This window comes from Pleuronectes platessa, chromosome 2, assembly GCF_947347685.1.
Source record: "Pleuronectes platessa chromosome 2, fPlePla1.1, whole genome shotgun sequence".
Lineage (NCBI taxonomy): Eukaryota > Metazoa > Chordata > Actinopteri > Pleuronectiformes > Pleuronectidae > Pleuronectes > Pleuronectes platessa.
The window spans coordinates 20,358,148-20,385,057 of record NC_070627.1 but is presented as its reverse complement, the minus strand read 5'-3'; the positions used below and the strand labels follow the sequence as shown (position 1 = coordinate 20,385,057).

At 42.2% G+C, this 26,910-nt stretch overlaps 3 protein-coding genes and 2 non-coding genes across 6 annotated transcripts; 1 reads left to right on the top strand and 4 right to left on the bottom strand.

The window, feature by feature from the left end:
* Positions 1 to 59: 59 nt before the first annotated feature.
* Positions 60 to 5,570, bottom strand: nop56 (NOP56 ribonucleoprotein homolog). The gene is made up of 12 exons (XM_053443641.1): positions 5,507 to 5,570; positions 4,581 to 4,670; positions 4,368 to 4,482; positions 3,854 to 4,018; positions 3,476 to 3,674; positions 3,016 to 3,203; positions 2,606 to 2,757; positions 2,313 to 2,413; positions 1,536 to 1,684; positions 1,195 to 1,316; positions 848 to 967; positions 60 to 576 (listed from the first exon to the last, which is right to left on the bottom strand). Exons 1-12 carry the CDS (start codon positions 5,507 to 5,509, stop codon positions 256 to 258), a joined length of 1,725 nt encoding a protein of 574 aa, XP_053299616.1. The 5' UTR covers positions 5,510 to 5,570; the 3' UTR covers positions 60 to 255.
* On the bottom strand, positions 1,046 to 1,109 carry LOC128425800 (small nucleolar RNA SNORD57). Its single transcript, XR_008333178.1, has one exon. It is a non-coding gene; the product is annotated as a small nucleolar RNA SNORD57 (small nucleolar RNA).
* On the bottom strand, positions 2,830 to 2,966 carry LOC128425806 (small nucleolar RNA SNORA26). The gene has a single exon (XR_008333182.1). It is a non-coding gene; the product is annotated as a small nucleolar RNA SNORA26 (small nucleolar RNA).
* Positions 5,571 to 8,495: 2,925 nt separating the features above from the next.
* Positions 8,496 to 10,824, top strand: mlnl (motilin-like). 2 transcript variants are annotated; one of them, XM_053443626.1, is made up of 5 exons: positions 8,496 to 8,768; positions 9,336 to 9,466; positions 10,234 to 10,335; positions 10,453 to 10,552; positions 10,719 to 10,824. In XM_053443626.1, the coding sequence occupies exons 2-5, from the start codon at positions 9,347 to 9,349 to the stop codon at positions 10,724 to 10,726; spliced, it is 330 nt and encodes a 109-aa protein (XP_053299601.1). In that variant the 5' UTR covers positions 8,496 to 8,768; positions 9,336 to 9,346; the 3' UTR covers positions 10,727 to 10,824. The 2 variants fall into 2 exon arrangements, with proteins under 2 accessions (XP_053299601.1, XP_053299592.1); XM_053443617.1 differs by having other exon boundaries at positions 8,505 to 8,768; positions 10,234 to 10,347.
* Positions 10,825 to 15,975: 5,151 nt separating this feature from the next.
* On the bottom strand, positions 15,976 to 24,929 carry zgc:64106 (uncharacterized protein LOC393348 homolog). The gene is made up of 6 exons (XM_053411628.1): positions 24,698 to 24,929; positions 22,361 to 22,600; positions 22,060 to 22,149; positions 21,765 to 21,953; positions 21,100 to 21,209; positions 15,976 to 17,057 (listed from the first exon to the last, which is right to left on the bottom strand). Exons 1-6 carry the CDS (start codon positions 24,852 to 24,854, stop codon positions 16,878 to 16,880), a joined length of 966 nt encoding a protein of 321 aa, XP_053267603.1. The 5' UTR covers positions 24,855 to 24,929; the 3' UTR covers positions 15,976 to 16,877.
* Positions 24,930 to 26,910: the final 1,981 nt, after the last annotated feature.

Genomic DNA, 26,910 nt, shown 5'->3' with positions numbered 1-26,910 from the left:
TGTAAACATCACTAAAATCCATAAATGACCCCTGACTTCCTTAAACAAAAACGGCAGAATAAAGTTTAGCTGATCATTTATTTACAGAAATGCAAGTAAATACTTTCGACTTCAAGGCACAGTTACAAGCATTTCGTTTGAAGCATAGCCTTCTTTGAAGTTATAAGATGACACCGTGGACAAACTAGCTTCCGAAGTATATTGAATTAAAAAAAAAACTGTACAAAAAATAAAGATTTAGTCTTTGCCCATAGTCTATTCGTCAGCCTCCTTTTTCTTTTTTTTCTTCTTCTTCTCTGACACAGGTGTTTCTGGAGTCTCCTCTGCTGGAGCCGCTTCCTCGGATTCAGTCTTTCGCTTCTTTTTCTTCTTGGAGGGAGTCTCCGTTTCCTCTGCTACGTCTTCTGTGATGGCTGCTTCTTCTGCCTCCACCTTTCGTTTCTTCTTCTTTTTGGATGGAGTGTCTTCTGCTCCATTCTCTGCAGCAGGGGCCTCCTCGGCGTCCACCTCCATCTCCTCGGCTGCTTGTTTCTTCTTTTTCTTAACTACGGGAGTGTCAGCGTCCCCATTCTCCACCTGCAACAGGCAAGAGAAAATACAGTTAGAAAATGGGCAAGTTTCCATTTTATTCCAAAACATCTACATTGAATAATGCTATGAAAATAATAAAATCTCCTGTGAAGGATTTTCACTGTCTGACTCACTTCAGCGATCAGGTCCATTGTTTGGGACCTGTCAATGGTTCGGAGTCAGTCTGATATAGCATGTAGTACACTGAGACAGGACCACACGTGGGTCAGATCTCAAATCTAAACATGCGTTGCCCCAGCCTAAAACATAGGCTTACCTCAGGTTCTGCGTTGGTGTCACCATTTGTGCCAAGTTCTTGAGACTTCTTTTCACGCTTCTTGCGTTTCTTTTCCTTCTTGTCTAGTTTACGCTTCATCTCAACTGCAACATCGGTGGCCTTAGAGGGAAAGAAAAATATTTTAACAATGTAAGCACAAAGAGAAATGTTGGTCTGATTTAACAATAAAGCAAAGCTGTGTCAGGCTCATTAAATCATTTTACCCTCAGTCATATCAGGAAGAAACTTGTCATCACTCACAGCATAGACAGACTTTGAATGTATCATAAGAGCATTTGAAAAACCAAAGTAACCAACATGGGCAGTGTCCTGTGATCTGAACTCACCTCTTTCACCGCCTCTTTCATGACATCCACATTTTTCCGTGGCACGTCGCCAGTTTCATAGAAAGAAAGACGCTCTTCCACCTGGCCACGCAGCTTGTCACCATACACGCTTGTAGGTACCTCTGAAATACAAGTAATACAGGAATTAAAAATCCAACTCAAATCTAGTAGAAACTTAACAGTGTTCAACACATGTGGCTTTGCTCAGGGAAAAAAAAGAGCTTCACCATCATCCCAAGGGATGAATACTGTTGACGAAAAATATGAGCATCACTGCAATTTCGCCACATGAATTTTGTGCCAGAGCAAAACCATTATTCTGCAACATTCCCATCACTCACCAGAGAAACAATCTATGCGCGAGGCGATGGTGCATTTGTTCGCCAGGTATCTGGAGATGCGACCTTTGTTCTTGGCAGCGGCGCGTCCGATAAAGGTCGAGTGGAAGATGAGACCGTACTTGGGGGTGTTGCCTTTTGTCTTTAGAGCTCTGTGTAAAAAATACAACTTCATTCACATTCATGTTGAGCAGTTATAGATGCAACATATTATCCAATATTAGCAATATTGGAGCAAATCTTGAGAGTTTAAGTGTTAATTTACTCAGGCATGAAAAATATCAATACATTTTTCTGCACGTGCACAACTGACCTAACAATGACTTTATAGCACCATCTTGTGGAGAAGCTACTGAACATGACCAGATGTTACAAGCCAGCTCCACAAGAGGCGCTGCATCTCATTTACCAAATAAGTCATCATACACACTACCATTAAAGTGCACATAAAAACATAATAAAATATGTCTCAATAAAACACAGCAATAAATAAGACTTTCCATCATGTTAACTGGGAAAATGTCTGCTTAGGTGAATTAGCATTGAAGGAAAATGTTCCAATCAAAACAAGAGATAACATTACGAGCTGTAAGAAGCCTTTTCAATCTGCTACCTCAGTGCTGTGAGTGGCTGCTCAGACTGTGGGGGTGCAATAGGGAGAGAGGGATCACTCCAGAGAAGACGAGTTGTGTCTGCTCCAGTCACCCTGCTCTGCTACCGCCCATCCCTGCCATCACTGCAACCACTTGTTTCCCCAGCAGGGAGGGGGTGCCCCAGTACCTGAACAGGGCTTTTTCTGCTCCCAGGATCTGCACGGTGGAGGCCGGGTACTTGGCCAGGTTGGTCAGACTGCCGGCATGGGAGATCAGTCGAGCTCCCACCTAAAGGAAACAAAGGGTCTGTGATTAAAATGCCAGTAGAATAGATTTTGATTAGAATTGATACTTTCTTTAAACGGACCATCAGCACACATAAGGTTCAACACAAAGGTTCAGTGGATTGACAGATTGGTTTTACCATCATTGGTCCCATGAGTAAGGCAAAAAATTAAAATAACACTGACAACTACTCACCACTTCTCCAATCAAGGCCGCCAGGTTTGGAGCCACTTGGCTCATCTTACAACGCAGGTACTCCTGCAGCTCCAGCCGATAGGCAGCCAGAGACACCACACGATTAGAGAACCTCTCAATGTTGATCAAGTCGATGGGAGAGATGTCCATACCTGGGGGCAGCAGGAGAAACGACTTGTCAGTGACACGTTACGAATATAACACTTTTCTATAAATGGTTAAGGAAATGTTTCTCCCGACAGGATCCGCAGTGAGGAATTGTTCCTTCACTACAGGTTTATGAGAGATGTTATATTATTATGCCCCCCTGTGTTATCCACCAAGGACATGTGATGGTCCAGGGTGAGCAAAAAAGGGGCCAGACACGTTGATTAAATAAAAACTCTTCAGTAAGAATATACTCTGCTTACCCATGGAGGAACGTGACGCCTCCAGGATGGCCTGAGCCTTGGCGCCGTCCATTACCACCTCCTCCAGGCTCTCAAGACTCTCTTCTGACAACTCCTTCCTGTTTCCGATGAGCTGAGTCAGGCGGCAGTACAATGAGTTGTCTGGCACGATTCTGATCAGCTCTGGGAAGTGGTAGCCGTACCATTCACTGTAGAAAGAAGGTAGAGGGTTTTAACACCTGGGAAGTCATTGTGGAAAATAGGCAGTGGAAACTATATTTGAGTAAATAAACAAACATGTTTTTGTTAGTGAATGCACTTAAAAGCCTCACTAGCGCAAGCATTATATGGGACTGGAATGACAATCTACTAACATGCAAACAGAAAATCCAGCATTTTAAAAAGGGCCATTAAATGTATTGCAATACAAAACTCTACCAGCAGGCACTTAAGTGTAGAGGCTTGATGCAGGGAAACCTACCGGACACGCATGGAAAAGGTGTTGATATCTTTGTCCAATTGATCCAACAGAGCAATAGACTGGATGATCATGTTGTCGACCCTGTTCACATTGAACTTGACCTTAGCTCTGGAGTAGCTGTGGCCAAGACCGAGCTGTGCTTTGGAGGCAGCCAGGCCAGTCAGACCCTTCACCAGTGAGTGGAAGTGCAGACGTAAACCTGACAGGAGACAAAGACATAAGGGTTTGTTGGCATTAGGTGGAAGAGGTGAATGACCAGCATGTGGCCAGTGGCTGTTCAGATTTTCAGTATAACCCCTCATGAGTTTCAGGATCTCAAGATCACATCACAACAGGCCACAATAGGGCAAGTTGTTCATTGGTGAATCAAGGCCTCACCTCTGTTTATCTCTGTCACCACGCCACTGGTCTGGATGGAAATGCTGAATTCCTCTTGTAACGCTGCTCCCACTTTGGCATCTGAAACACCCAACACAGCTTTCTTCTTCCCAGAAAGGGGCAGGTTAGTTTCCAGGAACAGCTTCAGGTCAGCATGGACCACACCTGTGGGTGACAGACAGGATTTTATTTCTGTGCACTCGTTTTAAATCAGTGACACCAATATACAAGCAACCAACTAGCTATAATGCAATGTTGGAATAAAATTCAGATTGTAAATATGTTTAACTTTATGGATGGAAAACCACGTCTGGTCAGTAAACTTTAATGTATCTATATTAAATATGATATATATTTTCATCAACTTGTTAAACTACAGTATTTATTTGTTTTCCTCAGATGTTCAGGTTTGGAAAGTTGTCAGCACTTTTGTCTCAGGGGATTGACAGATTGATTTCATCATTACATCTGAGGAAACGTTACACGCTGATCACTTGCTAAAAACCGAACACACCTTCAGAGATGGCGTTGATGTTCTCCAGTGCAGCCTGGGCCGACTTGAAGGGGAAGAAAGCAGCCAGGCTCACCATGCTGTTAAACTTCCCGAGGCTCAGCACGCTCTCCTCCACCTGAAGGACACAGTAACATCAGCTTCATATTAAAAACAATTATTAAGTATAAACAGCTTGAGCTCAGCAGCGCATGGAGAGGAGGCCGGAAGACCCACCTGAGGAAGCAGCATGCCGATCTCCTCCACTTCTTTGACGACAAAGAGCGCGTAGCCCGCCGCATGCTCGAACAGCACGTGTAACAAAACCTGGAAGAGGTAAAACAACAGTTTAAGTCCATGGAGCTAATAATCAATGACATTTGATCCTGCATTAGAGACACAGCTTTGATAAACGACTGTTTTATCATTAGTTTTCCTCAGATGTTCAGGTTTGGAAAGTTGTCAGCACTGTTGACTCAGGGGATTGACAGATTGATTTCATCATTACATCTGAGGAATCGATGACATTTGATACCGCAAAACAAGGATTAACTGTTTGTCAACACTTCAGTGTGGAATGCTACGTGTTTAGCAGTCTGCACGTGGTGAGCGCCGAGGCACGAGTTAGCATTTCACTCGCTCTTTAGTAGCATAATGGAGGTTTAAGTTTTTTTGGGTGAAGCATAACCTACTAACATATTGTTTCAGGTTCCATTGTGGTGACCTACAGGAGTTGCCATAACTTTAAAATGCAACCACGTGGTATTCCTGATGAACCCACGTGTTGACCTGGGCCCCTGCAGCTAACTTGTGCTAGGAGCCTGGCTAGCATTACCGTGAGGCTAGCTGTCGCGAACTATTGCATCGAGACTGAAAATACGAATGTCTGCATGTAACCTGCATGAGTGGAACCCAAGCTGTCGGTGTTCGGTTTCTGCAGCGTCAGTGTTGACTGCGATCCACACTAACGACGCACACGTAGCAGCAGTTAGCTACCTGGGCGGCTAACTGCGGCACGCACGCGGAGAGGCCTTCAGCGGAAGAGCGGTAAACACATTAAAAACGCTCTTTCTAGATATAATCAGTCTGTGGATTAAAACAGCCGAGTCCCACAGTAACATAGTGGGTCCATACATGGAGCAGTGCGAATCCTATGTTCTTACCATGATCGGTGACTCAGCAGCAGCACATCCGCTCTGCTGCAGCTCCGAGGGAAAAAAAGACAGGGAGCACACGTGTCGGCCCAATTTATCATGATCCAAGCACCGCGAGATCAGCCAAACACCGCGAGATCAGAGTGAAGGCCTCCCCCTGCTGGATACACAATCCATCATGAGTACATCTATGTGTTCTGTGTGTCTACTTATTCTGTATCTTCTTATTTTCACGAGTCTGCATCCACACTGGTCTTTTCACTAAACTAAGCTATTTCACAAGGTCTCACCATCATTGTCTTTCAGTCTATTTTCTTTTCTTATTCTACACAGTTCTATCTATTGTATTTCTATTTTCTTCCCCTTTCAGCTTTTTGTACACATGTATCCCTTTTATCTCTTATATTAATAATTTCCTCTGCTTGAATCAGTTTTAAACTGTGCTCTCAGATTTTATAAAGCGTTTCCTGTTGTTATTTTGCATCAATTTTTTTTTCAGTGTCCATGTCCTTTATAAAAACTTTTGCCTCGCCTTATACCTCCACCAAACTGGTTCTGTTTTCACTCCAGTCTACTTGTTTGCTGGTTTGTTTGTTTTCAAGCAAGATTACACAATAACTACAGGACGGATTTTCGTGAAAGTTGGTCGGAGGATGCTGTATTGGTCAGGGGAGAAACCCCATTACATCATGTGCATACAGGAATATTTGTGATCACTTTCTGCAACATTGTTTCACAACATTTTCACATATTTCCAAAGCAAGATTTCCTTGATCATAACGAAAAAAGAAATCAGGCACATTTAGGGGACTGATTTCTATGAGTGAGTGTGTGTTTGGTGCAGCTGGACACTTCTGCCTTGGCCGAGGTATTTGTTCCCCTCAGTGCCATCCTAGTTCTGGCCGAGTCGCTCTTATTACGTTGTTGTCTTTCCCCAAAAGATGCAACAGGTGAGTCAGGGAGATGTCAGTCAAACACTGCGGTGATTGAGCACCGTGTAGAATCGGCTGTGGGACAGGGCCATATGTGTGTAGGGGCTTTAAAATCCATACATTTAGTGTATACGGCAGTAGGGCAGTGTACGTGGGAGTGACTCATGCTCATGGTAATGAATGGACACGTCGCACTGTGCAGCTGTTGTGCCTTTAATCATTTTTGGACAACAGCTCTGTGACACAGATAGTGAGTTGATTTCGCATTTACAATATCACTATTGACATATCTTCTAAAGATAAAGTCAAAGAAGCACAGAGTCAGTGCAGTGAGTGATAGTGATTCAGACTGAAGTATCCTCTCAGGAGTGTAAAGTGCTAATTTCAGAGAACAAACCATGGTCCAAAAAACTAATGGACTGCAGTGTAAACTAGAATTGCACTCTGTAGATTGAATACCTCCGCTGAGGCAGAACAGTTCCTTAGCTTCAGTCAAGCTGCAAGAAATTTCACATATACTCATAGGAATCCGTTCCCAGCTGATTTCTTTCATCAAGATCCACAAATGCATCAAGATTTTCATCAAGATTAATTATTATTATTACAGCAGTTATGGCTCATCCTGCTGACAAACAAACATATAAACCAACAAACAGACATACGTGAAATCATTAAGTCCTTGGCAGAGGGAGTAGACAGAATTGTATCTGTATTTGAACAAGCACCCTTTTGATTTTAATTAGATATGAGACATTTGTTGATTTTGGATGTAATACTGAGTTGGGTCTAGATGTCCTGATCTCCAGCTCGGGGTCACAGTGTCTTTAGATGGTGATTTTATCCAGCACAGTATAAAATAACAAGTAAAATCTCTTTATTTATACACATGAGTTGCATAACCATTATAGTAGAGGTATACGCAATTCATACCCTATTCAAAATGGATTTCGAAGTTGTAAAGGGCATTTAAAAATAGATACTAAAAAATGCTTCCAGGTATTTGACAGCACATTATTAAAGACCTAACATTAGGTGATGGAAGAATGTAATAAAAGCTTGTGCGTCAGTGTGGCAGTGTTATGATGACAATATGCACTATAAATACAATAAAACCACATTGAACAGCTACAATATCCGAAACTGTCCACTTGTATTCTGATGGCAGCGCGAACCCCACCTGCGATAACATGTCAGCACTTTGCAGCAGACACAAGTGTCATATTTGGGGGAGAAATATCATTAAAGCTCTTCAATTGTGACGGTTTCTAAGGAACGAGTGCATGTGGCTCTGTTTGAGCGCAAGTAAATCACTGGTGGGTCATAAACATCACACTGTGGGGAATAGTAGTTTGGAGGAGAGAATTTATGACCGACCTCTTTGGGCAGATTGTCTCCTTTCTGCCACACACACACACACACACACACACACACACACACACACACACACACACACACACACACACACACACACACACACCCACACACACACACACACAAACACACAAACACAGACACACCCTAACTGACACCACGTTAACCTTAGAACTTTACCTTTACCATAAAATGTACTGATTTACCTTATGAGGAATTGCTTTTTGTCCCCATAAGGAAGACAAGTCCCCGTAATGTGACTGTGTAAACAGATTTAGGTCCCCACAACATGAGTAATGCCTGGACCACACACACTTATACACAGCGTTGACGTCCAGCACATTATTCAGAATAATTAAATCAACCATTTCAGTATTTAATTGTGGACTGAAGTGAAAAAAAAGGCACAGACTGAACTTTGCTGCTCATTTAGCAGTTAAGATAAAGTTAGTTTGTATAGTTTTATCTTCCCATTAAGTTGTTTGAAGGTTAAATAACTGGAAATGTATTTGTTTGCTGTCATGTGTGATAAAGGTAGTTGGAATGGAGAGAGATTTCACATATTCACCCAACGGTATCTCACCCCAGTTACTAACATGTGTAGGGCATCGCATTGTGTGGTTCCCGAAAGCCCGCCCAATAATACGGCAGACACCGCAGGGGTTTCTCCATCAATGTGTCGTTTTGTCCGTCCTGCCACAGTCCCACATACATACAGCGTGGTGAGCTTAGTGCCCTAATAAAAAAAGCCAGATTCCTGAGTAGTATGTGTGTCTCCAGGAGCGCGGAGGAGAGTGCTGGAAGGAGCCTGTTGAGGAGCGGATGTGAGGGAGGACAGTAAAAAGCTTGGGGATCGGGAGAGGACTTGATATAAAGGCTGCCTTGGACAAGCTGACACTCACACCGGTGGACGTCTGCTCATCTCAAAGCACACTTCCCCCAAGTGACTGACCACAATCACACAGCAAGTGAGTAACAAACGGCTCCTTCGTGTTCTCTGTCTCTCAGACTTGATACCCTCTGTTGCTCCTGTCTTTCTCCACGTCCACGTCCTGCCTCCATTCTTTAACATTAGTGCACAGAGCTGTGTTGCTTTTGTAAGTGTGGCTGGTTCACTCCGGCATCTTATCTCCCTGGTCAGTGGAGCAGTTTGTTTGTTACTTGCACGCCTCTCTCCCCCACTCCTCCCACTCCTTTCTTTCCCCTATCTGCTGCCTTGTCAACCTCTCCCTTGCATGATGACACACATGTTCGCCTGTGTCCTTCTTCTGAACTCTGTAATTGTTTCTGGCACTCACACACACACACACACACACACACACACACACACACACACACACACACACACACACACACACACACACACACACACACACACATTGCAACTAATTTCTGTAAGTGACCTGCCCTCAGTTGCACTCACCCCAGCCCATGTAGAAAAACTGACTTTACTGTATGTCTGCATGAATCCATACTGTTCCGCAGGGCCTGTATACCCATGTAAATGATGTGTGTGTATGTGTGTGTGCGTCCAGGACAGAGCAGAATGAGCATGCGCGGAGCAGTGGCTGGTTGTTTGGTGCTGGTGTGCCTGGTGGCACTGCTGGCCGAGAGGGCAGAGGGACACATCACCTTCTTCAGCCTAAAAGAGATGAAGCAGATGAGGGTAAGATAAACCAATCAAGTTTATCTCATATTATTTTGTCCTGTTGCTCCACTGGATGAGCACTCGTGTGATTATACAGTGTGATTTTGCATTTGATGTAAAGAGTTTAAATAGCTGATTCATTGATTTGCGAATCACTAACTTTAACACTCAAGATTAATACTCAGCAGATATTTTGATGATTAAATAATGCTTACAAATAAATAAATAATCTTTCACTCTTAAATACCTAGCAAATTCTTCAAATGAGCAGTTTTTTTGTGCAACAGTTAATAGATAATAGTTTGTTTTCTTGGACTATGATCACAAAATACACAAATTGAGTTGCAACAGGCATTCTCACATCTTTTGCTCCATTTGACCTAACATTTTACAAAGATAACTGGCAGATTAGTTACTATTTAAAATAACCTTTGGCTGGTGTCCATATAGCTAATAACATATCAGTATATACATATCAGTAATAATGCTGCCTGCTGTCCATTTTATCCAACAGGGAAGAAGGAATGATACATTTATTCTAACAGCTCTCATTCATTTTTCCGATGTGATGTCTTAGCTCTGCCAAGTTTGAACGATAAAGTTACAGAACTCCAGAGGAGGAGGTCGCCTGCTGTGTCACATCAGTATAAGAGGCTGATAAAGTGTCTTTGGCTCAGGAAACAACAGAATTTAATGATAAGTGATCAGTGTAGGTGTTGGTGATCTTCATATTTGGAGGCTGTAAAGTCTCTATCACTGTTTTCTCCTGCTATCTTGTGCTGCAGGATAGAGAGGGTACAAAGGACTTGGGGCCTCGGTCGGAAGATAGTCAGTTAGAGCCAGTCACTGTGCCAGAGCTTCCTCAGGTGGAACAAGATGGAAATCCTGTGAGTTCACAGGCAAGTTACTGTACATTACCTTCACAGCCGGTGACCCTGCTGGTTTCCAATGTCCTGTTGTCATTAAATGCCAGCCACCAACACCTCCTTTGTGTTTGTGCTCAGGATAAAACAGTGGAGTTCACCGTCCGTCTATCACCGAAACAGCTGGATCACGTGGCCCCAGTGCTCGAGGAGTATATCGAGGAAATACTTGAGGAGAAAGGTAAAATAATTTGATTGGTGCACGGCACGGCGGTGAGACACTTTTGTTGAAGATCCCATACCGTGTCCTTGTAACTACTTTTATTATCAACAGACTCACAAGGGATAGTTATTTGATTAAAAATACCTCTCTGTAAATGTGATGTTCTCTCACTATCTCTCTGCAGCCAAATAGCGAGGCCGAAGACACTGGAGGAAGAATGAACTCAATGCTCACATGTTTTATTGTATTTTAATGAATCAGTCAATAAAGGGAAGTAATCATATCACTAATGGAAGCCTCTGATGTCATTTCTAAGAATTTTATCTGTCTGTTTCCTCAACGCAAACACACGAAAAGACAAACAAAAGATCAGGCCTGCCGGGGAAGTAAGACAACAGGAAAACACAATCACAAGGAAATCCAGCGAACACAATCCCGAGCGAAAGAAACAAACCGACAAAGAGCGAGGGGAGCAAGGGCACACAAAGGCCAGAAAGCAATAAGACACAGGTGAAACATTTAAAGTCACAGCAGTAACAAAGTACATTTACTCGGATATAACTCTACTGAAGTGCCTTCATGTATCTGTTGTTCACTTAAGAGAATTTATTTTCCGGTACTTTTCACTTTTACTCCATTACATATATCGGCAAATATCTGTGCTTTCTACTCCAGGAAATTAATCAGCAACATTACTTATTATTGATTTATTGCCAGTTACCTGGTTCAACCGGCAAATTATTAATAATACTTAAGTGTAAATAAATAAATGTAGAAAAATATGAATGGAATAAAATCGAGTTTATACAGTGTAAAAACAAGAAGAAACCAGTCGTCCACGCTACGCAACCACGTCCGACTGCACACCGGCGAGCGGCCCCACAAGTGCCCCGTGTGCCAGAGCGCATACTCGCAGGAGAGCGCGCGATACAAGCCGGGGGTGTCCAACGTGGACGTCCCCTAGCGTGTGTCCCCTCCTCCCCTTCAGATGACGGCCGTGGTCCACCAGCACCAGATGCCCCTGGTGCACCACATGCCCACCACGGTGCTGTGATGACACCACCACAGAGGGACAGTCGCTCAGAAGCACGTTGCACTTTAGATTAGAGCTGTTGTGGAGAAGAGGAGGGGGAAGGGGGGCTCCTGATGAGACAGGTCTTTATTAAGGAAATAAATGAGTTCATGTGAAAGTAAAACATCACACAAAGACATTTCATTTGTTTTTTTATTCCAGCAGAAAGACCTTTTAAAGGGTTTTTATTGGGAAACTGAAAAGTACTGAAGAAACACCACTTATCAGTGTCTGATCTTATGAGAATGTGTCAAATATCAAATGAGAGATGAGATATTTTCAAAACTTTTACATCATGTTTTTGATCCTCTCTGGCTCAGGTGAAAAATTCCTTCAGTCAGAGGTTTGTAAAGTTTCCACCTCGTCTTCATCGATCCACACTGTAAACTCAACATTTGTCACTTAAACCCTGTACAGACTTTGGAGAACGCCGTTATTGTAAAGTTGTATTGTATTGTATGCCACTGTACATGTGAATGGAAATTCACTTGTGCTTTTTTTTTTATTCAAAATAAAGGATATGGTGTGATATTACACAGTGTGATTTTGGTTTGTGATGTCTTATCGCCGTAATATGTGCTTCTGAAAAACTGCTGCACCCAGTAATTATGACGGAAGAGAAGGAAACATAACAAGACCCAGATTCAAATCAATACTTTCTTTAATTTGTATAGTCCATATTCACAAATCACAATTTGCCTCATAGGGCTCAACAACCTGTACAAGGAGCGACACCCTCTGCCTTGTTACAGCAGCAAAGGGGACAGTCAGAAAGAGACACCAGAAAAGTAATAATAAGTGAACATGTAATACATTCTACTAAAACAATGAAATATAAAAACAATTTAAAAATACAAATAGAATATAATATACTATAATAGATAGTCTTGTTGTCCTTGTGACTGCACTAATCTTCTCTGGTCAGGGTCAAAAGACATTAGGTGAATAGATTCATACAAGTGTGTTTGAGTATGTATGTATGTATGTGTGTATGTATGTGTGTATATGTATGTGTGTATCTATCTGTATAGGTTGTTTAGATAAATTCATATGATGCATTTCACTGCAGGTTCCCGTAGCAACCCCCCCCCCTCCCCACAGCTCAACGGTCAAGTGACGACAGTCTTCAAAGGTATATACCTTTGAAGACTGTCGTACCTTTGAAGTGTGTCGTTACTTAAGAAACCGCCAGTTTTCACTTTCGCTCAGTTCTCGTCTGACTACTTGGCTGGTTGCACCTGAACTCTGTTCTTTGGATTTGACTTGAAGTCAACTGAGATCTATTTGAACTCTGGTCCTTCACCTGAACTCGTTTCTTTCACCCGAACTTGTTTCTTTGGATTGAGAGAAGAGAAAGATGTTCCGGATGCCCCGTGACAGGGAGGCTGTTGTGTCCTTGGAGGCTTCTGCCTCCTCCAAGAAGCCATGGACCCCACCTGATCGGAGGGGCGAGAAATGGCGTCGCGTTCCATCCAAGCCCGTGGGCTTTCTCCACGCTGCCTCCTACGAGCATCAGCCGCCGGTGAACATCGCCTTTGGCTTCCCATCCATCCAGAGGACCGAGAAGACAGAGGAGGAAGCTGTGAGGAAGGAGCAGGTCCGGCCTGAGGAGTCCGTCAGCTGTGTCACGGACAACTTTCAAGCGTTCATAAGTCACGAGGAGATGGACGGTGAAGAGAGCCTGCAGGAAACGGTTGAGCTCGTCTTCAAGAGGGCCGTGCAGAAACCAGACTCTGCTGCAGTCTTCGCGGAGCTGTGTCAGCGCCTCTCAACAGTAAGTGATGCGTCTATGACTGGAAGCTACTTTTATCCTGTTTCTTACTTAGTTGAGAAGTTTATCTTTTTTTGCAGGTTGTAACATTCATTTAACACTTTGATAAACAAGCTACGCTAACCCCTTAATGCACACCATGGGTCATATCTTTGAGATAAATGTATTATGTCATTTAATATTCCAGGTATTCATTAAATATCCAGTTTTCATGACCAGAAATATTTATCTTTATTTTTCCTTTATTACTTTATGAACAAACATATATTTTGTATTGGACATAATATTCTTTCTCACTAGTAATGGATTGTGAAGAAACTCTTAATAATAATTTACATTTGTTCATAAGGTAAGAAAGGAAAAAATAAAATAATGATTTGTGTTAATCAAAACAAGATAACTAATGATTATCTGGAATATTAAATGAATAAATAAATTGATTTAAGAGATAGAGCAACGAAACACTCATGCCATGCATGAAATAACATAGGAAATTAAAACAGGTCATTTTTAACCCATGTTGTGAATTAGAAGGGTAGCGATACAAAAAGTACTTTTTTTTCAAATAGTAAGAAAGGAAAAATTAAAATAAGGATTTGTGACGATCATAAACAAGTTAATTGAGGAATACCTGAAATACTAAATGAATCAAAATTAATCGTCACTTTGGTTAATCAAATAATAAGTTCATTTAGAGTTGAGGATAAAAATCAGCACACACTGATCACTGTTGACTGCATTTGGTGTTTGCTGTATAAACTGATTCTATACACATAAATAATCACAATGTTTTCCTAAGTATGTGAGTTGCATTTGTGTTAATATTTCCTTATGGTTTTCTTCTCTTCAGGTGGAATCCCAATCCTTTTCCGACTGGTCGGCCAGCGTCTCCTTCAGGTCCCTGCTGGTCAAACACTGCCAGGCAGAGTTTAAGAAGAACTTTGACAGGGAGGACATTTCACGGAAGGGGGGGTCCTGCCTAGAGCCAGTCAGGGACGTGAGGGTTATTGATCGACTGAGGGAAGAGAAGAACAACGCCAAACCCTCCTGTCGCTCCATACATACCATCCGGTTTATTGGGGAGCTGTTCCTCTCCAAGGTTCTGGGTGAGAAACCCATGCACTACTGCATCAGGAAGCTGCTGCAAAATGGAGACGGGCCGTCTTTCGAGAGCCTCTGTGAGCTCCTCCAGCTCATCCAGCAGGACCTGGAGGTGGTCACATCCAGGGAGGTGATGGACTCGTACTATAACCAGCTGGAGTTCGTCGCAGAGAAAGGGAGGAGGGCACCAAGGCTCTCCCTTCTGTTGAAGGACACGGTGAAGGCAAGGAAGTGAGCAGGCTCCAACCCCCACACAGACACACATGCTGCATGATAACAAACCTCACTGATGGATGACCGAGGGCATCTCCTCAATCCACGCTGCTGGGAGGACTCGGCGACTTTAAACTGCTGTCCACACAGCGTGGACGACTGAATATAAAGACAGTTACACCATCAAAACTACAACAATCCTTATTTCTAATTATCATCTTCTGAAACGGTTGAGTGATCATCTTTACACTGTGACAGACTTCCGGCTGCTGAGCTGCTCGTGTTTGAGGAGCCACAACATGATGCTATCCACCTGGCCACTTTACGCAGTGCTGCAGAGAAACAGAGCAAAAGAGGCAGAGATGATTTTTCTATCTGTTTGTATCATCAGCCACATTGTCAGCAAGTACAATAATTATTATCAGTGTCTGATCTTATGAAAATGTGTCAAATATCAAATGAGAGATGAGATATTTTCAAAACTTTTACATTATGTTTCTGATCCTCACCAGCTCAGGTGAAAAGTTCCTTCAGTCAGCGGTTTGAAAGTTTCCACCTCGTCTTCATCGATCCACACTGTAAACTCAACATTTCTCACTTTAACCCTGTACAGACTTTTGAGAACGCTGTTATTGTAAAGTTGTATTGTATTGTATACCACAGTAGATGTGAATGCAAATACACTTGTGCTTTTTTCTATTCTAAATAAAGGTTATGATGTGATATTACACAGTGTGATTTTGGTTTGTGATGTCTTATCGCCCTAATATGTGCTTCTGAAAAACTGCTGTACCCAGTAATTATGGAGGAAGAGAAGGAAACATAACAAATCCTGATAACAGACTGATATTCATACATTTTCTGATAGTGCAGCTCCAAGTTGAGTTAATCTGATCATGTTGTCCTCTTCATTTGTTTACTTGAGAGCTAAATAGAGGTTTTATTTAAGATGATATAACACATTTAAACTCTAACTTTACAAAATTTCTCAAGTTAAAATCCAGAATATTAAGTTATTTTCCTGCTTTAACTCTTTAAATAAAACTTCTATCCACTTTATAAATGATCTGTTCTGTTGGGCACGATAGGGGTTTGTGAAGTGTGGAGAGTTTTGTTCATAGAGAAATCTCCTACTACTGAGTCCCAATTGTAAACAAACATTTTGAGAATAATTTGTACTGTTTCTTGTTGTATATACGTGCGAGTGATGAATCAGAGTAATAATTCCATTAATTTTCTAAACTGTCTTTCCCATTTAGCATCTTAGTTGATGGAGACCCAGAATCAAATCAATACTTTATTTTATTTGCATAGTCAGTATTCACAAATCACATTTTGCCTCATAGGGCTCAACAAACTGTATAAGAAGTGACACCCTCTGCCTTGTTACAGCAGCAAAGGGGACAGTCAGAAATATACACCAGGAAAGTAATAATAAGTGAACATGTAAGCCTGTGGGCTTTCTCCACGCTGCCTCCTACGAGCATCAGCCGCAGCCATTGCATCTTCTCCAGCGTCAGGACCTGTTGCTTTTCTATCTTTTATATGACAGAGATCTGGGCAATTATGTTGGACAATTTCACTCTTTTCTTGCATTTTATTGAACAAACAATAGATCAATACATGAAAAGAACATTAAGTTGTACATGTTTACATTAGTATTTATATTTTTTAAAGCAATCCATGATGAGAGGTTTATAAACTGATCCTCGACCCCTTAGAGCAGGTAATAACAAATGCGATAAACGGACTGGAACAGGAAGTGATTCCAGAGCGGAGATATGAGGAAGATAGTTTTCCCAATAATGAAAGAGGAAATAATGAGATGGTCAAAGTTGCAGAATATAACAAAGTGATTAACCACATTTGACATGTTGTTCACACCAAGCTAAGGAAGACTGACAAAGACTTGTCATTTTAGGAAATGTTTCTCCTCTTTGATGTAGAGAAAGCATAGAGTGGTCCTAATCACGTGACATTTATTTCAGATCTCTGTAAAATAATATAACTAACATTCATTTGTACTTCCCTTGAAAATCCTATCCCTGTAATTATCCATGGAAATATATTCAGAAAATCCGCCTGCTGGTTGTAAAGAGAGCTCTTTGCCCAGATGTCAGACTTCCTTCATCCCATGAGATGAACATAGGCCTTTTCTGTCAGCTGCCATTTGCCTGATAATGGTCTCAGAGCTTGGATGTCAGTCTCTCACATAACTCGAAGTCCTTGACCGCCAGGGCAGTGTCTCTTGCTAAAGCCGAGGGTAGAACCAGAGAGCAGTCGCTGTCAAAATACTTCCCAGTTATCCCCTCGGTTTCCTCCGCCACTGCGCAGTAGAGTGAGCTGACTGCACCCTCTTCTGGAGACTGGGAGGGAGACAAGGGTGGTGGAGACGAAACTTGAGATAACAGTCAAAAGAAAATTGCAGTTTAATATCTCTGCAATCTGTGCTGGTGGAAAAACCAATTGTAGACCACATCACACAGTCACATCAGAGCAGGAGAACCTGAGACTGAAACTCAGAAAAAATACACTCCTGTCTGATGATGGATTCCAGATGTGAAAGTGAATACTGACACAAACACACACACACACACACACACACACACAAACACACACACACATACACACAAACACATGCGCACACACACACAGGCACACACAGGCACACACGTTGGACCAACTAAAGGGTAATTTTTCCAACCCATGGTCCCTGTGTGCCGTGTCCCTCGTAACGCTCCTTTGGAGCACGGCCTTTATACCTACACTTAACCTAAACCTTTAACGGAACATGTTTTCACCTAAGAATTGAATTCATTCATTTTTATCCCTATAATGTGACATGTGTAAACAGGTATACAGATCTGGAAAAAATGAAGAGTCAGGATCTCTACGTGTATGGCAGCCATTCCATTCCAGTTACTGTTGAATTCCAATACAGGCAGACCGGATTCTACTTAATGAGGTACTGGTTAGGTGATCACCTGAACCATATCTTATTCAATGAAGAAAAGGATAAAAACCAGTGCTGTGGTCATCACCATCCTCTTGTAATAGGACCAGCTGGATGGCAGAAACAGTGCTAATAGTACCTCAAAAGTAAATGGAAAGAACAAATAGTTACTGTTGACCATGCCAAAAGAGTTAAAAAGAAAAGTTTTGATTGAGTAAGAGAAGGGTTCCATTCTGGTTTTACTGGCAGAGGGATACAGTGAGCGTCAGGTTGCTTCCATTCTTAAAATTTCAACGATGGCGGTCCATAAGAAAAAGGTCAAGCAGCACACATCAGGGACAACAAAGCTACAGACCGGCAGAGGACGAAAATGACTCTCCACTCATCGGGATGACCGCCAACTCATTTGAATGTCACTCAACAACCAAAGGATGACATCAAGTGAATACCAAAAATAATGGCAAACGGCAGCTGGGGTGAAGTGCACGGCGAGGACGGTTAGAAACCAGCTCCTATAGAGGCAGGGCTGAAGTCGTGCAAAGCTAGAAAAAACCCTTCATCAACGAGAAGCAAAGAAGAGCCAGGCTGAGGTTTGCAAATGACCATGAGGACTGGACCATAGAGTACTGGAGTAAGGTCATCTTCTCTGATGTGTCCAGTTTTCCGCTCTGCCCAACACCTGGTCATCTAATGGTTAGACTGAGACCTGGAGAGGCCTGCAAGCCACCGTGTCTCGCACCTACTGTGAAAATTGGTGGAGGATCGGTGATGATCCGGGGGGGGGGGGGCTTCAGCAAGGCTGGAATTGGGAAGATTTGTCTTTGTGAAGGACCCATGAATCAAGCCAAGTACAAAGTTGTCCTGGAGGAAAACTAGCTTCCTTCTGCTCTGACAATGTTCCCCCACTCTGAGGAGTGTTTTATCCAGCAGGACAACTCTCCATGCCGAAACAGCCAGGTCAGTGAAGATGTGGATGAAGGACCACCAAATCGGGACCCTGTCATGGCCAGCCCAATCTCCAGACCTGAATCCCATTGTAGAAACCTCTGGAATGTGATCAAGAGGAAGATGGATGGTCACAAGCCATCATACAAAGCTGGGCTGCTTGAATTTTTGCGCAAGGAGTGGCATAAAGTCACCCAACAGCAATGTGACAGACTGGTGGAGAGCATGCCAAGACGCATGAAAGCTGTGATTGTAAATCAAGGTTATTCCACCAAATAATGCTTTCTGAACTCTTCCTAAATTAAAACATTAGTATTGTGTTGTTTCAAAATGAATATGAACTTGTTTTCTTTGTGTTACTCGAGATCTGAAAAAACTGCATTGATAATTTTACCAGTTGTCCTTTTCTGAAAATAAATTATGTTCTATGACAATATTTTTATTTGAAATTTAGGGAGAAATGTTGTCAGTAGTTTATAGAATAAATCAAAAAAATTCCATTTTACTCAAACACATATGCCGAAACAGCCAGGTCAGTGAAGATGTGGATGAAGGACCACCAGATCGGGACCCTGTCATGGCCAGCCCAATCTCCAGACCTGAATCCCATTGTAGAAACCTCTGGAATGTGATCAAGAGGAAGATGGATGGTCACAAGCCATCATACAAAGCTGGGCTGCTTGAATTTTTGCGCAAGGAGTGGCATAAAGTCACCCAACAGCAATGTGACAGACTGGTGGAGAGCATGCCAAGACGCATGAAAGCTGTGATTGTAAATCAAGGTTATTCCACCAAATAATGCTTTCTGAACTCTTCCTAAGTTAAAACATTAGTATTGTGTTGTTTCAAAATGAATATGAACTTGTTTTCTTTGTGTTACTCGAGATCTGAAAAAACTGCATTGATAATTTTACCAGTTGTCCTTTTCTGAAAATAAATTATGTTCTATGACAATATTTTTATTTGAAATTTAGGGAGAAATGTTGTCAGTAGTTTATAGAATAAATCAAAAAAAATTCCATTTTACTCAAACACATACCATAAATAGCAAAACCAGAGAAACTGATCATTTTGAAGTAGTCTCTTAATTTTTTCCAGAGCTGTAGGTCCCCACAACATGAGTAAAATCTGTCCCACACACACACACTCAAACACCCAAGCATGAATGCACACCGCACGCACGCACAAACACAAACAAAGGACCATTATTATATAAAGTTCATTACAACTTATTTGCTTTTCTTAACACCTGTTAACTCCAGCAGTCAGACACTCAAGCAAGTTTCAAACAAACATCCTCAGCTGAATTTATTTGGAATAGAACATTGATTGATTGGGGGTGATGGACGCTTCTAACTCTCGACATACGCAAAAATCAAACAAACAAACAAAAACAAAAGCAAAGTCTCCCGGTGACAAAGTGGTGTCATACACGTAGAGGATAACCTCCCGCTGTGCTGTGCATGTGTGAAGGGCAAACTGCGGGTTATCTCGTTCGTCAATTCTTCGGATTTTACCCACATGTCATGTCGGAAAACGGCTTATGATTCCCTCTGTGAGAATACAGATCCCCTCTCTTCTCTTTTCCTCTTCTTGATAATAAGCTCAGTGCCCTTTAAACTGAACGCCCGTCCTGCCTTCTACTGTTAAAGCTCGGTGAACATTTCTTCTGTACACACCTGGTGCTGACATGTGGTCCGACGTGCCTCTATTGATCAGATCTCAGATCGTATCTCGAGCGAACAAAACAACGAGAAGAGAATGTTTGATTCAAAGTGAAACTGTAGCGGCTCAGAGGACGCCAGCTGAGTAGGTGGTCCAGATTTGCGGTCACACCCGTACTTAGAGCTGTTTACTTGAGACCAGATCACGTAAACCAAATACCCCTCATGGCTTCACTTTGCATACAGGCTGACCCCCCCCCCCCCTTTACTCTTCTGTGCAGTGGAACCACCGTATTCCTGAATACCAATAAAACACTGGTGCAACTTTGAGACTGCTCCTATCTACTTGCCGCTAAGCTGCTATTGTTAGCATAACTGGCTGAGTAGCTAAGCTAATGACATTAAACTATGTTCGAACAGGATCAACAAACTATACGGGAAGCCTGTGTGACTTTGTGTAACAGTGACGGCTGCCTGCTCTTCCTTCGAAATTCAGTTTCATTATGCGGTTCCTGGAAAACATGTGGGAACACTTCAACTCCAGTGGTCCCGTGTTTTCTAGTGCTGGAGCTAGTTAGCACATTGAACTCTGCCGGCCAAAGCTTATCATGGTAACAGTGTCACCTTCCTGCAGATGATTACCCACAATCTGGTTGGAGCACAACACACATGCACACTGATCTGTGTCAGCAAACTATTTTTACACATCGAAATACCATCCTGCATATGATCTGCTGTATTCTCACATTGGGGGCCAGTTGGAGAAAATCTGCAGAAACTCCAGAGAGCAGCTACTGAGACCCACAAATCACATTAAGGGATCATGTGGTCAGAGACAACACTCACCTTGAAAAAAAAAAATCCAATGATGTTGAACACGAAGCGGATCCTGAACGGATAGCTTCTCAATACCTCTGTCATGACAATACCAGGGTGGACGGAATTTGCGGTGACACCTACATGCACAGAGACACACAAAGACATATAGACTCACATTACCACGCATTGAGGGAAACAGAGCGATGAAGAGGGGTTGAGAGAAAAGTCTCTGAATGCAGCGTTTTCAGAGGTTGATAGATTTAGGTATTTTCATGACTCAGAGGGGGGAAATCTATTTCAGCTGCAGTGTTTTGCAAAAAGGTGGAAACCCTCAGTGGCCTCACATGTGGCCTCCATTAAAGTTCAAAACACCAGAAAAGCACTTTTCCCTTTCTTGTAATTTGTCTGAAAACATGTGCTGTGTATCTGTTTGTGGAAACATGGTGAGCAGATACTGTGGGTTGTGAGCGGAGCACAGAGACACAAACTTTGTTGTGACTGTGAACTTGAATACTGTTGTTTTTTTCTTCTCTCAAACAAGACACACAAAGTCTTATTTCCTAAAACTTTAAGTACTGTACATTTGAATCTTAATGGACATTTTAATTTACAGAGATAAAAAACTATGCATGAGCTATATTAATATTGGTAATATTGTTACATAATTTTAGTAACTTGATTCTAGCACCTACCTGTCCCCTCTAACCTGTGGGCGAGTTCATTGGTACAGATGATGTTGTGCAGCTTCGTGTGGTTGTAGACGTTGTCCATGTGATACGTGAGGTTCTCGCCATGAAAATGAGAGAAGTCCACTTGACCTTTCATATGGTTGACTGAGCTGAGGGTGACGATACGCGCCGGAGCCGAGCGCTTCATCAGATCTGGGATGTAATGGAGAAAAGCACGTGAGAGAAAATAAAAGTCAAAACCTTTAATGCTGCAACATACACAGTCCAATTCATTTCAAGTTCTACAGAGTCTTCTCACCCAGCAGCAGGTTGGTGAGAAGGAACGGCCCCAGGTGGTTGGTGGCAAAAGACATCTCAAAACCTTCCTTGGTTATCTGCCTGGGTAAGCCTGTTTGTTGATGGGGGGAAAAACAATCCTTTTAAATGCTGTCAGGAAACAGTAGGCTGGTGGAATACGAGAAGAAGCCACTTTTCAATAGATTATTTTTATTGTTGAATTACTGTGTGACGGATGGGCAATTACTGACCGAATAATTTCTGTGTTGTCTACTTTCACAATGCAGCCATGAAATAAATGATTACATTTTTGCATGTGTCACCTGATACGGCAGCGTTGTTGACAAGGATGTGCAGAGCGTTCTCCTCCTCCACAATCCTTTGGGCAAACGCCCTGACAGAGTCCAGAGAAGACAGGTCCACCAGACGCAGGTGGACGTCAGAGTTTCCCGTTTTCTCCCGGATTTCGTTCAGTGCTCCCATCCCCCGGGCTTCGCTGCGACAGGCGAGGATGACACGGGCTCCACGTCGCGCAAAGTCCATGGCAATGAACTTCCCGATCCCTAAGAGAGAGGAACAGAGAAAAACAAATCAACCACAAGCAACCTGTCTCTCTCTCTCGACAAAATCCCCTATGGGCTGCTTAAGGAAGTGTTTGCCTAAGTTAGCAGATATACTGAAGATGAACAAACTCTCTTCATTAACAAACTAAGGCAAGATCTGGAAATGGCTCTCAGCAGAGAGTCTGTTCGAACACAACAGAGCCTATAATGTTTTATACATTTATTTACTTGGGACATTTTCTTGAAAATCATGTCAAGATTCATAATAATTAGAAAATATTTTTTTTAATTATTTTTTTTATGCGCCTCACCGGGAAGTGAGAGAGTGACAGCCAGAACATTACACCCCAGGAACACAGGGCCCAGGTGGCACAGAAGACCCCTTCCCAACCCACCCACTCATCAGACATCCAGAATGACAGGAATAAGAGCAGCGATCCTCACAGGTTTGTTGGGTTGTGGGATTTTCATTAGCTGAGAGATATTTGTTCATTAATTGTATACAGGGTGTGTCAAATTTACACACACTGGCGGCATGAGAGTTTTTCAAGGTAACAATGGTGGAGAAAGCCTAGAATACATACAGTACACGTTTGAAAAGTTCATTATAACTGTTTTCACCGCAGGGAGTTACCTTTTTATTCTATTTTACCGCTTCGGATCTACACTGACAACAGACATGGCCTCACCGGAATTCAGTTGAAGGAAATCCGTCATAGCAACAGAGAACTTAAATCCCTGATGAGATAGCCATAATTGTTCCATTTGTCCGAGACAACCTCAACCAGGAGAGGAAGGAGCCGAATGTATCAAGAGAAAGAACAGCTTCCGCTCGGTGTGCATATTGCAAACCAACCTTTGTCTTGCGCACCGTGCTCTGAGCATTAGAGTCTGACAATACTGTAAGACATTTGTCTCGTACCTTAGAATTAGACAAATGTTAATTAGACGGACATTAAAATAGGCAAAACACAATATGTCACTTTATTGTATATTCAACCTTTTCTTTTACAAAAGTCACAATGGTTGTGACATGCTCCTCCACAATGAACAATCCAGAGTATACATGCAGGTGAAAATTTAAGGAAAAAATTAGCAAAATTCACGGAGAAACCGGCTGACAATGCCCTCATCCGTACGGTACGAGGCGTCACTGAGTGGATGACGTATGAAAGGATGTGACTCATGTTTGGCGGCCTTGGTAGTCACCAGATGTGAACCCAACTGAAAACATATGTGAGAGTTTAGACTGACGTGGTAAACAGGGCTCTCCATTGCCATCATGGAAACACCACATAAGGCAATACCTCGTTGAAGAATGGTGTTACATCCCTCCAGTAGAATTACAGAGACTTGTGGGATCAATGCAAAGTTCCCACTGTAGCTGTTCTGGTGGCTCTGTGGCCCGTCAGCATCTTACTAAGATGTTGGTCTTTACTTGAATTTGTCCCCAGTCTGAATTGAGGAATCTGAGCAGAAGGTTCAAGCTTTCTAATCACATGAAAATAATAACATAACTTGTGTCTTAATCCTTCTGGCCCATGCATTTATTGTTTGCCTTTGCTGTCTCTGGGCTCCTCTACTTTCACTAACTTTATTGCTTTGCTTTTTCAAATCAACAGACACACTGACCTGCATAATGGTGCTATAATAAACTTGAATAAGTAAATGATTAAATCAGACAAGGTTCAAGGGCTCAATGAGACCAAAATGTTAATTCGAGAGGTCAGAGTGATCTCTCGTCCTGTTTAGTCTATGTAGGATTAAAGAATGTTGGCTTCTGAATGACAGAGTGGCAAATGAGCAGGCAGTGTCTGTGATCAGTGTAGAGCCGAAGGGGTGAGATAAATAGGAATTTAGTAGGAAAATATAGCTCTACACGCTGTAATTAATAGATGACAATATACTATTGAGTATGTAATTAAAAATCTGTGTCTTAGAAAATGACTACATCAGCTTTTACTGATATTTTCCGTCAAATCTGTCTGTAATTTACCAAAAGTACTATTCACACAGTAGCTGGATGAAAAAGACAACTTCATTCCACTTCATCTACCACTTCAGTCACAATGGGAAGCCCTGTCAGATACAACCAACCTGTATTGGCTCCAGTCACTATAGCCGTCTTCCCATTGAGGCGCACGGTGCAGGCCAGTGGATCCCAGCGTCCTCTCCGCTGAAGGCGCACGACCAGCGCCAGCACCGCGGTGGACAGAGCCCACAGCGGGTGACAGAGGATATCGAGCAAAACCATTTGATTGCCTGAGCTGAGAGCGTCTGAGAAAGCGAGAGAGCAGGAGAGAACAGGTCCTGAAGAGCGTCCTCCCAAAGGAGGTGTGACTCCAAAGTTTTTAAGCGCCTCCCGGTCGAGGAGCTGTGGTTTCAAAGGTTCCAGACGGAGGGGAGCGCGTCACTGAGAGTCAAAGGTCAGTCGAACGGTTGTCATAATCAACAAGGGGTAATAAGGTTCAAACACAACTTTGGGTTCTAAGTACGTGTTTTTTCGTAATGGAATTGATGTGTCCTGTTCTTTCTGCTTTCTTAAGAACGACAAACTGCAGGGTGCTTCCATAGAGTTGATTTACTCATCCTAAGTGTAAAACAATACACAATATTTATTTTAACACATAATTTCTTTTCGGTTCCAAATTTATTCATTTGTCTTCTTGTCTGTCTGTAAGTTATAGAATTGTCGATATATTGTCTGCTGTGCTTCTTTCTGTGTAAAGCCTATATATGATGCTATTGACACTGCATAAACACTTCCTATACATTGTTAAACTGTAACTGACTGACATTCCTAATGGTTTTATGTTGTAAACTGTCTAAATTTGCTTAAAGAAACATTATTATGAGTACAAATTTACTTTGACATTGAAAACAGCTTCAATTGTTGTTTGTCGAGGAATTACGTAAGTTCTGTGTTGAGACAAAGTGTTTTTACATTAATTAACGGTTACATGTGTAAGAATCAGATTCAACTTTCCCAGGAAGCTGACCTGCGAGAGGACTTAGTACTCACTTCTAAATCAGCCTCCCAAGGACCTTCTAAGTTGTATTCGCCTTTTTGTTCTCAACTAGACCCTTAGTTTATAGCTCAGCTCACAACCTAATGTTTTAGATTTACCCTTATGTGATGGTTTGAAGCCCTTTGTGAATGTTTACCAATCAGAATTTTGCTGCCTTGCTGTGATGCCATCTCGGCTGCACAGTGGTTAAAACTAATGAGTGGACTGTGTAATCATGGAATGGGGAGAGGGAGAGGGGGAAGACACACAGCTAAGGGCTGAGTGAGAAGCTAAATGCTAATGTTAGTATGCTAATATGATGATATTAAGCTGGGTTCGCAAACATTTACTGAAAAGACAAATATTTAAGGACGGGATGGGAATTCCATGTGTTTGCATTGGACTTGAATTTATATTTTGCTGTTGTGATGCAAGATAAAAAAATAATGGTTATCATTGTTTTAACAATTTGAAAAACATGCAGAAAAACATGAAAATATGCACACAAAAAATGATCTCCATTGAGTTAACAGTTGTTTTGATTTTTAGGTAAATTGCACAACCTGCTGGTGGAACCACAGGATGAAGTGAGGGAAGAACCAGAATCAGGGTAAACCTGCAATAAAAAATGTTTTCTATCTTTGTATGAGTGTAACATTCAAAGAGACGCAGCAGAAATGCTGCAAGTCTCCCTGAAAAACCTTGAACATGTGATATATCGGGAGACACTGTCACTGTCAACTCACTGGTCACACATGTATGACCTGTATCTCATAGTCCCAGAATCACACATACACAAATTGTAACTTTCCAAATTTGCTTTAAATCCGACTCAGCTTTTCTTATCACTAACTTTATATCAGTAACTTATTTTACTTTAGTTGTACACATCAGAACGTCCTGACCAGAAAGTGTTAAAATGCTTTTTCTTTTCAAGATAAGGTTTGTTTATCCATCAAGTGACATTGACAGGTCACTTTCCAAGAGCTGAGGTCTGCAAAATCAATCGCTGTTTACTTTGTGCACTTGTTAGCAAATGAAAAGAGCCACACTTCACGTGGATACGAATTTTTGTATTTGACGGCGAGCTCATGATAGGGGAGAGCGGGGTAATGCATCTATGGGGTAATGTGGGACATCGGGTAATGTGAGACACCCCCTGTATCTAGGCAACGGAACACATTTGTGGTCATGTGACCATTATGTTTTCAAGCCCCTCCCATTCCCCCCTTGCCATGAAGGAGAAGTTAATGCTGGTGCTGTGGAAAGTATGTTTTTTCACAAAAATGTGTTTTTTGCATG